Below are 12,107 nucleotides of genomic sequence, written 5' to 3'. Positions count from 1 at the left end.
ATAGGGCGTTCGCCTCATTGTCACGACAATAGTAGAAATGTAGATGTTGTAGATGGTGTAAGACCAGGAATAGTGTCAAAATACTCAGGTAGATACATTACATGCTGTTGGCAGCCGAGTTGCGAGACCGGTATTTATTCAGCATGGGTTTGAAAAACCAGTAATCCAAATGTTCTCCCCAAACCCAAAGAGTCTTGCCACGGAAATCTAGACAGTAATTATCACCCGTTGCATAATGCTTGTGCTCGACAATAGAAATTTCGCCATGGTTCTCCCATCTACCGCGGACCCCTCTCAAGCACAACAAGGGGAGATGCAAGTAGAGCCACCATGACTGACGGTAGATCATCTCGAGACCGAGCAGGGAGCTCCGCATCACGGCGGCTGCAACTTCAATGCTTTCAGAACCATATTTAATCAAGAACCCTGCTTCACAAGGAAACACCTCGAGACCTGTAGCCTGATTTTGCGACTTAGTAACAAAAAAGGAGGGGAAAAGGACAACCTTGTACACGTACCAGAGCCATGGTCGAGGAGCAGTGCCGGGCCAACCAGAGTTTGAGGATATGGCAGCTCTGGAGGTGATAACAGCGTAAGATAGGATGAGAGGTTGCGAGCCGCATGAAAGTGCACTTCTCCAGACCATTGGGGCGGCTGAGTAAACTTATATGTACAGAAGCCAGAGCTAGCTTGAATAGACTTTATGATCCATGGTATGTAAGTCTCCGAAAGCAAAGACCCTTGTACATAATCAGGATTCTTATCAGCTTTCCTGCGCTGGTGTATCTACAGGAACGAATACGAAAGGGGAGGGTGAGTCCACAACCAGTAATGGGAAAGAAGGTGTGGAATAAAGTAGAGGTAAGACAAGGTCGGGATGACAAATCCTAGCATAGTGAAGGCAACTCGAGATGTCACAACAACAGCAGATGTGTCAGCTAGTAGGATACGCTTGAGCTGAGCCAAAAACACCCATCTCCGCAAGAATTTTACCAGAATAATACCGAGAGAAAGGGACATAAAATGCTCAAGGGTGCCATTTTGTTCATGCAGTACGATTGAACAATATAGGCAACGGTTTAACCATAGAAAGAGATATAATGGGAAAGGCAGGAAATTGGCGAACTCTACACACTACATGCGCCTCGCACCAAGACAATCATTGCCGTAGCATTGATAACGGTCAAGGGTGAAAGTTTCATCGAACTAGTCAAACCTCTTGTTTGATGGAATAAGGAAGGGCAACGTAACGGGGAAGTGACAACTCTAGGATGGGATAATGCTCTACTTGTTAGGATTAGCGCACTTCGAACCCCCCTGTACCCAATCTAGATAGAATAAGTATAGGGGTCTATATAGATAGCTCTTGTATATTATTGCATAAGTCGCTATTTCAACTACAGCAGCCCAGCAAGTCTCGCACCGCATAAGGATGGCGAGAAGAGTTCCAATGACATTGCGCAGTGGTGACTTCGGCTGTGCCGATGCCGCAAAATTCTACAGGGAAATACATGTTGGCAAACATTGTGAACAGGTGGCTATCCACGCGTCTCCTTTCTTCCTCGAAGGCAGCTTAGAAACATTCTACGGGTGCACAATTCAAGTTTCGCCGTGTTCCCTTGCCAATTCAACCCAGGAACAGACTGATCAAATATGGCCAATTTGCGACTCGTTATTCAAAGCTAGAAATTGGGTCCTAGTCTCGTATTTCAACATAAATCTGCTCCTTTTATACGCCCCTTTCAAAGGATTGTTTTCTAACAGCGGGTGTATGAAGTAGTAGTACATCAGCCCATTAAAGAACTTCAGCTATTAAAAGCATACTCTCTATCGCCAGGAAGTTTAATGATAACCTGGTTATGGAGGACAATTGTCGCAATAAACTCCTCCGCGAGTGAAGCCTTCATTAACTTAATGTACATGATCATAAGGAACCCACTAGGTATTCAATCTAACGAGAGATACGTCTCCCACCTCCTTTTCCGCACAAAATGATCAGCTCCCGGTCTCTCCTAGGCCTATTCGAATCTTATTGCACAAAGTTATGCAGTTGATTATGAGTTTATAATCTTCTTGCTAGACAGGCTGACAGGGAGCGAGTAGAGCGGACGCTAATGCACGGGGATCAACCTGTTCATCCAACCATGTTAGCGCTAACCCATAGATACCTGTCCTCTACTGGGGTAAGTAATACGAGTGGGGCCAGTATCGCGGTACAGGGGTAAAAAAGATACATGACAAGAGAGTTATGCAAAAGTATTATAGAGATCGATACATTCATAAGGCGATTAGCCCGTGCCAGGCCGGTTAATTATAGAATTGTTTCTTAAAACTTAGGCCTCAGTATTGTCTGTAAGTATACCATACCTAGGCTTACCGAGATTTTTCATGCTATGATGGCTCGACCTAATCATAATATTCCCAGTACTTTGCTACAAGGATCATCACACCCCATCTATTTTCTCTGCACTCTAATTCGTTTTATTATATTTTTGGCCCGTGCTTTGGAGCTAGGGTATCTTAGCCAATACAATATGCTTACGCAGCTTCAGAGCCTCTGATCATTTTCGGCTATGAGATTTCCCCACCTTAACGCGTTTTGAACGACGTATCGTACCGCAGGGTCAATACATAAATCATCGCAAGGATGCCTAATACCATGCGGCTGGCATGTATTGACAGGCAAGGAAACGCGAATGAGCTTAGTGCGATGTTACAGCAACAACCATATGACGCTCGTGACTTAGTGGCCGATGCCGTATTCCAGTGCCAACGATCGCTTTCGGACTATTTGGACTACCTCCAGACAGAGAGTGCGGTACGAAACGCAATGATCCATTTCCAAGGCGAGCAAGAAAAATATGCGAGGGCCTATGTACTCAGTCGTACGCTCGACCACCGCACCCAGAAAACGGCTAGAGCTGATCTCATCTATCTCGCTTTTTACCACGGGGGTCCTCTGGCTCTAGTGGGTATCTTCTACGCAACAATTGATGCCCATCGTAACCCCCGTAGCCGTGAAGTACTAGATTACTTGTTGAATACAGCATCAGATGAAACCAAACTCCGGTTGATTGCGCGAGTGGGCACATTTCCATGCAACCCAAGCATAGGCACTTGGCTGCTAAAGTTACTAGAAAAGCTAGAACCTAGCGTTCAACAGTTTGCATGTATACTTCGGTGCTTGAGTACTTCGGAGGTACCGAAGGAATTGTTCTATCGCGCGCGTGCACCATCCTTGACTTGGGGTGCAGATGGGGAGGCTACTGGGACCAATCTACCCGTGATCCTTCCGGTCACTGAGGAGTCCAAGTTTGCAAACGCAGTGGCCCGCTTAGAACACATTGGCTTTGTGCATGTTTCGGAGCATGCTCTAGGCCTGAATGCTCGAATAGCAGAACTGCTTCATGGGCACCTTGAACAGGCTATATTCGTTGCAGAAGCTTTCAAGGTTGTTACGCACGGTTTTCCCAAGTACCCAGAGTTGGAATCTAATAGGTAAGGATACTTAGGCCGATGGTAACACGTTTGTACTAACGCCTCGCAGCTACCTAGAACAGTGCGAGACGTTCCTACCTATCTTACAAAACGCCTCTGCCTATCTTATTAACATGCAGGCCGCGACCCTTGTCGACAACGCAAGCGTGACGCAGCTCGTTGAAGCGTACCTATCAGCTTCAAATTTCGGCGATAAGCCGTGGAAGCAAAAGGCTATCGCGATCGCCACAAAGGCGGCCCAGAATCTGGCCGACTCCCCGAGCAAAACGCTATTTGCTGCCGTGTTACGTGTGAGACAGGACTCGCTGGCGCACCTGTATCAGGATGCAAGCCAGGGCCAAGGGCCCATTATTTTTCCTATAGTTGATCATCGATCCAATGGGCTTTCTGCCCAATTAGCCATATTAGAGGCCCGGAAATGCATAAGTTTCAATGCTCTGGCGTCGGCTTCAGAATACCTAGCAAAATACCAACCTTCTTTGTACGGTCCGCCGTCCTCGCTGGAGATGATGCAAAATAAACAAGTAACCCTTATGCGTAGTCGAATCTTACGCCTAGAAGGTCGCTTCCAAGATGCTTACGATCTATTACAACAGGCGCTCGATGACGGAAACCAGACGGTTTCCCTCCTTGGCACCCTGCTCTGTGAGCTCGGGAGGCATGACGAAGCGATCCAAAAACTGAACCAGCAGATAGCGAAAAATTCACGGAGAGGAATGTTCGCTGTCAAGATTGCCTTAGGAAACGCTTATCTATTTCGATGCATGCGATATGTCAGCCGTAAAGAACCCTTAGATTGGCAAACATTGCTATCAGCTCGCGATATTTTCCAGGGCCTTTGTATTCCCCCTACGGATCCAGTCACCTATTACGGCAAGATGAATCGCTTGTCTGCCCTTTTTGGGCTTGCCCTAGTAGATCATCTTAATGGACGGCTAGACTCCGCCTTGTCCGCATGGCATGACACCCTTGTCGCATCGCACCAGTATTTACCCACTGGCTATACGGATATGATCATCTCATATTCAACCAGTGAGCTCGAAGGCAGGCGCGGAGCTAACGCACAGTCAACCATACTAGAAGGCCAAGCCAGGACCTTGTTTAGTAGGACAGGGCGTCAACACCACTTTGCTGGCCTTGGTTCAACATGGCCTGATATTATTGGCGAGTGGCTTTTGGCACAGGGTCGTAGTCCGGTCGTACCTATACAAGAGCATAGATAAACCTTTGTTCACGCCTTAGCGTAGGCAGTACCCTCCGCCAGGGTGGGAGGAAATTGGTACTCGAAGATACATGGTACTTTTGTCACCCAGTGGCGTGGGGCCATGGACCAATAGAGGCTTTATGAACGTCCAAGGAAAGCACCTAACTGGTTACCCAAGCTCTCGTCTCGGGACCACACTACCGTAGTTGAGACTTCAGATTGAAAATTTGATGGTTAGCCCAACCACTTTTATGATATCATTTCCATTAAGAAAATAGCAGCTATAAATTACAAGGACTTAAATGTATGAAGTATTATATACATAGATACCTAGGTAATTTAGTTTTAACCAAAATGTGACGAACCTATGCCTCAAAGAGGTATAGTCGTTACTGGATTGACTAATCCGGGTGTCTTGATTTGAAGGTAACAGTATCAATAGTAGGTCAAGTAATTGGGTAAGTTCTGTTTGTCAGAGAGGCTTGGAGTCCTCTCACTATACTCGAAAGAATAGTCTTAGATTGATAACTAAAGAGCTATGGAAAGAGTGACTAGATACATAGGAAACACTTATGGTTATATAGTCTCGACATTCTCTCCCTTGGTTGAACGTTGCTCTCTCCTGCTCCAGCGCTGATCAGAGCAGTGTTCTTTTGCTCTGTCATGCTCCAGAGCAAGACAGAGAGTGTCCTCTTTTATGCTCTGTCAGCTGACAGAGCAGACTACCTCTTCCGTAGTTTTTCCGTGGTTGGTTGTCCGATGCCCCACCTGGCCGCAATATGCGACCACAGAATGTTGGGTTGTGACACAAAAGATCTATCAAATAATTAGTTGTAAGCCATAAGTTACCTAGATATATAGGGATAAAAATTATGTCAGACGTAGCTTCTGTTAAATACAGTAGTATAAACCAATATACGTAGTGGAAGATATAAATGCTAGGAAAAAAATACCGAGAATATTCTACAATCTAAAATCGCAGGGATATCCACATTTAACTCCTTCCAAGGAGCTCAACTACCGTTAACGCTCTCCCCTACCGCCTATTTAACAGTGCCGCCACGAACAACGCCGTCAACATGAGGGAAATACTTAAAATATGAGAGAAAAGGAACTAATCTCCTGTAGCAGTTACTTGCGAGCTCCTCGCACAACAATATGTTTACCCCCCTTATGGTTCGTCTTGTGACACTCAGCATAAGAAAACAGCAGTGCATTAGCCTGAGATTACGAAGAAGACAGTGGCAATTCTCCCCTTAATATTACTCAGTGTGATTATTCGAAGGTACCGAGAACGGAGGAGGCGGGTGTTGACGTATCATTCTATCCGGGTGCAGTTCTAATGCATGGTGATTTGATTTGCACACAGTATGTTTGTCATTAGAGAGAGAGAGGTGTATCGTACGTCAGTTACCCCTTGTCTTCAGTGCTGCCCAGCTCAAATGTGACTCTACACCCTTAATTTCTTATTTGGATCATCTTACTCTCATCTTACGTATTTATAGGAAATACTAAAGGAGATTGAATATTTAATAATATGGAACGAGAGTGTTAAGTTAGTGGTCCCTTGTATCTAGTGAAATACTTCAGCGGTGTCGACCCCCAAGTAGCACTGTTACGAGACCGACTGTATAGGTAGGGGGTAATAACCCTGTTGTTACGCGAAGAGATCGTAAATAACTGCTATAAGAATTATCATATACATACACAAGTAGCCTCTTTGTTCCAATGGTTCGTTTGTCCTCGTACTATTCTAACTGTAAGATATACTGTGTAAATATACTGTATATATCTTAAAAATTTCAATATGATTGACGCTTTGACCTTTTTCGCGCTATCGTCCACTGTTGTAGACAGCGGGAACATTCAATAGACATCCTTCTCCTCAAGGATTACCCAGGGGCCATCCTTACGAGGGCAACTCCCTGCTCACTCGTTAGCGTGGAAACTTTACTGAAGCTAAACGGAACGAATATCCACTCACTGGTGGGACGTTATCTCGGACCAAACTGTCACGACCCAAAGAACCCACGACCGCTTCTGAGGGAATGGGTGGGGCATAAAACAACCAATGACGGTATAACTCCGGATACTTGGATGTGTCAACCAGAAACACATCCAATACTTTATATAATACTTAAAAATAGTCCCTTAACCTTACTTTAACAAGTATTTTATAATAAATAATAAATTTGAGCCAATTATTCAATTCTAAACAAAAGCAATGGAAAGTAATGAGTGCTATTGCATAGTACCATATATCATTGCCTCTATCCCTATTTGATGTATGTCTGAGCATCCAAGTTCAGACGAAGAATGGAACCCTACCGAAGTCCATTATTAGCAGAGTGCTCATGTGCCTTTTAGTAACCTCTCGGGCTAAGTTCTACCCACCCACATACGCGGCCTACCTAATGCATATGTAGATTTACCTAAAGTGTCGACTATTTTCCGATACGTGTGGTTTCAGTAAATATTCCGTTCGTGGAACGAGTGTAAAAGGTGTTACTATGCTCGCCTTAGAGGTGGGTCTCTACTGTCAAGCCTTAAACATTTTCTAACGCTTGTTTGTTCTCTGTTATATTAGAAGGTTAAGTTATCTAGGAAATGATCAAGCGTGTAGAAGTTATATATATGCCACAGATGTGGGGCGAATTTACCAGCCGCTTAATATTCAGCCATTAGATATTCCAACATCCTTCATTGGTATACCTAGGTACTCTGTGGCCTTTTGCCAATCCAGCCGTCAACCGCCTGCTCGTACGTATAAAAAGGTATAATTCAAATAGACCGGCGGCCTCCAATTTGATATCAGTTGGCTGCAACTGACCCAGGTGTAGACAGAGGTCGGTTATAGACGGGCAGAACCCATACTGTTGGAGTGTATATCTCTGAAGCTTAATAAAATCGCCACATCTATACCGTAAATCACGGCCCACGTAGATCGGGATGTAGCTGCGTATGAGGTTAAATCGCCTTTCGAGTATGGTTGAAGTCAGATTCTCATCTCGGAACGCTTCGCAATGAGTGAGGAAGCGCAGTGTCGCCTCTAGGTTGAGTTCGCGCGGGGCAGCATGTACTTGGAGCGTCTGCCCAAGTATTTCAAGATTTTTGGACTTTGTACAAATATCTAGTTCAGGTTGCGTCTTCTGCGCCCCCTCAGCTAGTTGAAACACCTTGCGGAGTATATCAAGTTGGAGAAGCGCCTTATCCCGGGGTTCTTTTGACAATTTCTCTATATCCTTTCGCCATTGCTCGTTCAGTGATTCGGTTGTGAGCTTCGTAAGACTAGTTTCATTGTCGCAATCAAGCAAAGAGACAGATTGAATTAAGTATTGGAGGAAGAGTTTCTGTGTTCTAGTCGGAGAACGCTACGATTGTCAGTTTGAATTAACCAGGGTTCATCCTCAGTATACTTACTTTTACATCGATAATGAAATCATTCCATTCGTCGGCATGATGTATCTCTTCCTTTTTGGTAGTAGCTATTTCAATGATGATGTTAGTGTATTTGTATCTAGGTAGGTAATAGTTAAAATCCATTGTAGCTTGAAGGGGGAAATACCGTCAACCATTTCTTTTGTATAGATCTTCTGTCGACATAGAAGGGTTCCGAATGTATCTTTTATTCATCAAAAAAGAGGGTGCAAAGGGAAACAAAAGCTCTTAAATCGATTAACTTCAAAACAAATATAATGAATAAAAAGAAAAATAGCTAAAATATATAGATATTTAATTGACATATCTCATAACCTTTATACTTATCTAGATCTCATCGCATTAGGCGTGAAAAACCATTGTGTCGGAACAAGTGAGCTAAAAGTAATAAATTATCACCCGTAAGTCAAGATAAAGGGGTGTGGGAAGTGGAGCAAACAGGGGTCATCGTCCGTGGTGAATATGGAATTCGTATTGTTAAGGCCCATAGGGCCTTAAGTCAGTTAGTTCATGGCTATTAAAATAGAACTATCTGAGCTCAATATTCGAGATCACTGTTTTCTAAAAATTCGGTTAAGAGACTATCTTCAGAAATTGCACGTGGTGGCTCTAGCCATATAAGTCTTTGTTCAACTTCGTCCATGAATTTAACATTCAACAGGTAGTGGAATAGCCATTTTATCACACATACAACTCATCTACCGTTTCTTTTGGCACTCTGTAGAGTAAGCAGTTATGAAATTTCTGTTACGCAAGCAATCATTTAGGTAACTGCATCTCCTAGTCAACTGCTTGATTGTATCATCCCTGATCGAAGATCTAATTTCAAATTAACAGCTAACATCCTAACAGATCGGATTGAAATTACGTGGAAAGCATGTAGGCCGTAAGCTGAAAAACATAACTGTGGAGTCAACATCAGGGATAACTCAAAGCTCGGCATCGTTCTGTATTAACTACTTCAGGCTATTAATTAGTTCTCATTGGAAACCCTGCACAAAAGAGCGTTTACCGTGCCTCCCCCCAATCTTACAGAGGTCGACAATATATATTTAAAGGTAGCCCTTGATTCATTTAAGAGTCGGATGCCACAAGAAGCACTCGAATGAAGATCTCCTGAAATATCCCGAAACCCAGGTAGCAAGCGACGATCTTACCCGATATCTCCGAATATGGCTGTGGGATACAACTGTGCGCACCACTTCAAAATCTTAAAAACTGACAGTACGATTATCCAATGGATCTGCGACCTATGTCACTGGGGGGTCCTCTTTGGTGGATCTTCAAGTGCAAATATTGCAAGGGGCATATATGTAGGGCATGTGTTGCTAAAATGTAAAAAAGTAAATTTCGGCGAAGATATATGTGCTCGTTATCGCATAGCAACTACCTAAATAGCTGATCGCAAGTTGAAAGCTGTCCAGGTATATATGGGCCAACCCGCTTGCCCACATTTGGCTGAAAACCGCGAATGATCATACGCGTCCAAAGTGTTGAGATGAGGTACCATGCAGGATAGTGTACATCGTTTACCAAGAGGAGGGGCTTGCTTCCAGAAAAATAGTTTCGGATCCATAAAAGTAACGAAGATTAGGTCTATGAAGGATTTCGCCACTGCTGCTCACTGACTTCCTAAAAGATGCCAGAAGATACGGTATATGGGCCGTACATGGTATATTGACCACTGTAGCTCGAGATGCCGGCTATGCAAACTCTTGAGATGCTGACCATCCATGTCAAGCCAGTCCCACTGTCGAACAAGACATGAATGCGTAGAGAATAGGGTGAGACTCCAAAAGAGGTAATGATGATAACATTTGGATAGATGATAAAATACGTAACCCTTCAACAGTGCGTGCGGGAATATAGCAAATGTTTAGACAAATAATCTCAAAAATAAGTATAATAATCGATAATATAATTCATTTATATTATATTATACAAGCACCACAAAGAAAAAAATAAAGTAATCCAAGTCCCACCCGGAATACACGGAGGCACGGGAGAGGAACGGCTGAGCGCAGAAGAGATGGCACATAGGAGGGCTGGATGTGACGAACTTACATACCTGTAAGTATAGCTTCAACAAGGGGGTTCTTGATTTTAAGGTAACAGCAATCGTAGAGGTCAAGTATAATCAATCAAAGTGCGTTCGTCAAAGAGGCTTGGAGTCCCCTCCCTACTCGTAATGAATAGACTTGGATTGATAACTCAAGAACTATGAGTGACTAGATATAGTAGATGGCTTGCTTTCTATAGATAGTCCTCCGCGAAAATCGCCCATTTAACGCTCTCCTCCCCCAAATATTGTACGTAAGCTGCCCTAGGGTCCTTCCCCGGCAGCAGTCGGTTTCCCCCCCAGTCTTCTGCAGAAGAAGATATGCTGAGACGTTTTCCTCTCCCGGCAGCTGCACTGGTCATTGGAGCCGGTGTGGCCAAATCGTTCGTGATAGCCGGCGAAGTTGCCGTGTCCGGGTCTCGCTGCGAGAAGCCGGTGCAACGTAGCCCTCCTGAAGGACGCCAGGCATGGTGTGATCACTGCAGGAGACCATGTCTCTTGATATCTTGGCTCTCCCTGAGCTCTCCACCATTCCTTAAAGTCCTTTTTCTTTCTGCTTTGGAGATCACGTTTCACCCATGCGGTCGTAGGTGCGGCCGTGACCCCCCGACTCAAGCATTGCTCCCTCTTTTGCTAGCTTGTCAGCTGCCTCGTTACCCTCGATGTCCTTGTGCCCCGGGATCCATTAAACGACAACTCCTGATTCGTATGACGCTGCGAGCTGTTGGAAACGGAGAAAGACACCCTATGACGACTCGGGTGGGTTCCCGTTCAGCCCGTCTACCACCGACGTATTGTCCAGGCGCTTTTGGCGTCCGATTGCTCGCGCTGCTGCCAGGCCTTGCAGGACGCCGTATACTTCCGCATTCACGATTTCCGCTTGTAGAAATTTACCCTTACCCCTGTACAGCTCTTGTGTTGTTCCACCTTTTCTAATCGTGAAGCTTCAACCTGTGCGATCTGGACCACGATCCTTTATCTGCGATCTTCCCGAGTATATTACCAGGTCGGTTTCTATGTTTCTTTCCCGTAGCCAATGTCTGAACTGTTGTGCTTGTTCTTTGCCTGTGCAGTGGAGCGGTCTGTTGAAAAGTGGCCTGAGTAGTATCGGTCTTTGGAAGCTAGAGACCAGTTGGCAACATCTTTGCAGTCTGGTCGCCTCCTTGCGTGCCTGTAACAATATTCTGCCTATAAGCTCCACATAAAAGGATCCCTAGAATAAATGGTACGTTAGAGATGCCCAGGATGGCCGGCCCGGGGGTACCAAGTCCTCTTGCCACCATTTAACTTACTGAAGTCTCTACGCAGCTTGGTATTAATCCTGACAGTCAATCCAGGGTGGTTTGGATAAGCTTGGACTAGACCTTTAAAACTGGCAAGGTAAGCCTTTTCGTGCCTAATATTGCCGCTGTCATCCTACTAGCTCATGGTCAACTAACAGAAGTAAAATATGGCAACACTATAGGGTTTCTACGACCCCCTGGTCTCGGCCAACATACACATCCTCATTCTCCTCTCTAAGTAATGAAACACCTTTACCTATGTGTGACAAACTTATATTTGGGTATAAGTATAGTTGTAACTGTAAGGGTCTTGATTTTAAGGTAAATAGTAATCATAGGGGGGGTCATGTGGTGGTAACACAGTGTCACGAACTAGTTTGGGGACAACCAGTTGAGCCATAAAGCAAAAGCTTCCCAGTGACCAATTGGTCACTGTTCCCCAATTATATATTATATGTGTTACCCCGCAGCTTGGAACGTAACACACAGTCATATGAGTTCGTCAAGGAGGCTTGGAGTCTAGGCACAGGTTACCTCCTAAAAAACCCGCTTCTTTTCCAAGGTATTATCTAGCTCCGCTCTCAAGGATTCGTACCATTGGAGGTGACCAGACAATAGTCAGGTG

General features: G+C 44.7%; 2 protein-coding genes across 2 annotated transcripts; one reads left to right on the top strand and one right to left on the bottom strand.

Moving 5' to 3' along the window:
- Positions 1 to 2,384: 2,384 nt before the first annotated feature.
- On the top strand, positions 2,385 to 5,269 carry F4822DRAFT_423507 (uncharacterized protein). Its single transcript, XM_051459983.1, has 2 exons — positions 2,385 to 3,498; positions 3,548 to 5,269. Exons 1-2 carry the CDS (start codon positions 2,648 to 2,650, stop codon positions 4,719 to 4,721), a joined length of 2,025 nt encoding a protein of 674 aa, XP_051308323.1. The 5' UTR covers positions 2,385 to 2,647; the 3' UTR covers positions 4,722 to 5,269.
- A 1,599-nt stretch (positions 5,270 to 6,868) lies between these two features.
- Positions 6,869 to 8,277, bottom strand: F4822DRAFT_441813 (uncharacterized protein; the record flags this gene model as incomplete). The annotated part of the gene is made up of 3 exons (XM_051462907.1): positions 6,869 to 8,073; positions 8,123 to 8,187; positions 8,268 to 8,277. 3 exons carry the CDS (start codon positions 8,275 to 8,277, stop codon positions 7,384 to 7,386), a joined length of 765 nt encoding a protein of 254 aa, XP_051308322.1. The 3' UTR covers positions 6,869 to 7,383.
- Positions 8,278 to 12,107: the final 3,830 nt, after the last annotated feature.

The sequence above is a fragment of the Hypoxylon trugodes genome (genome assembly GCF_022578975.1).
Source record: "Hypoxylon trugodes strain CBS 135444 unplaced genomic scaffold F4822scaffold_24, whole genome shotgun sequence".
NCBI classification, from domain to species: Eukaryota; Fungi; Ascomycota; class Sordariomycetes; order Xylariales; family Hypoxylaceae; genus Hypoxylon; species Hypoxylon trugodes.
Note: the sequence above shows the minus strand (reverse complement) of the source record. Positions and strands in the feature narration are given on the sequence as shown.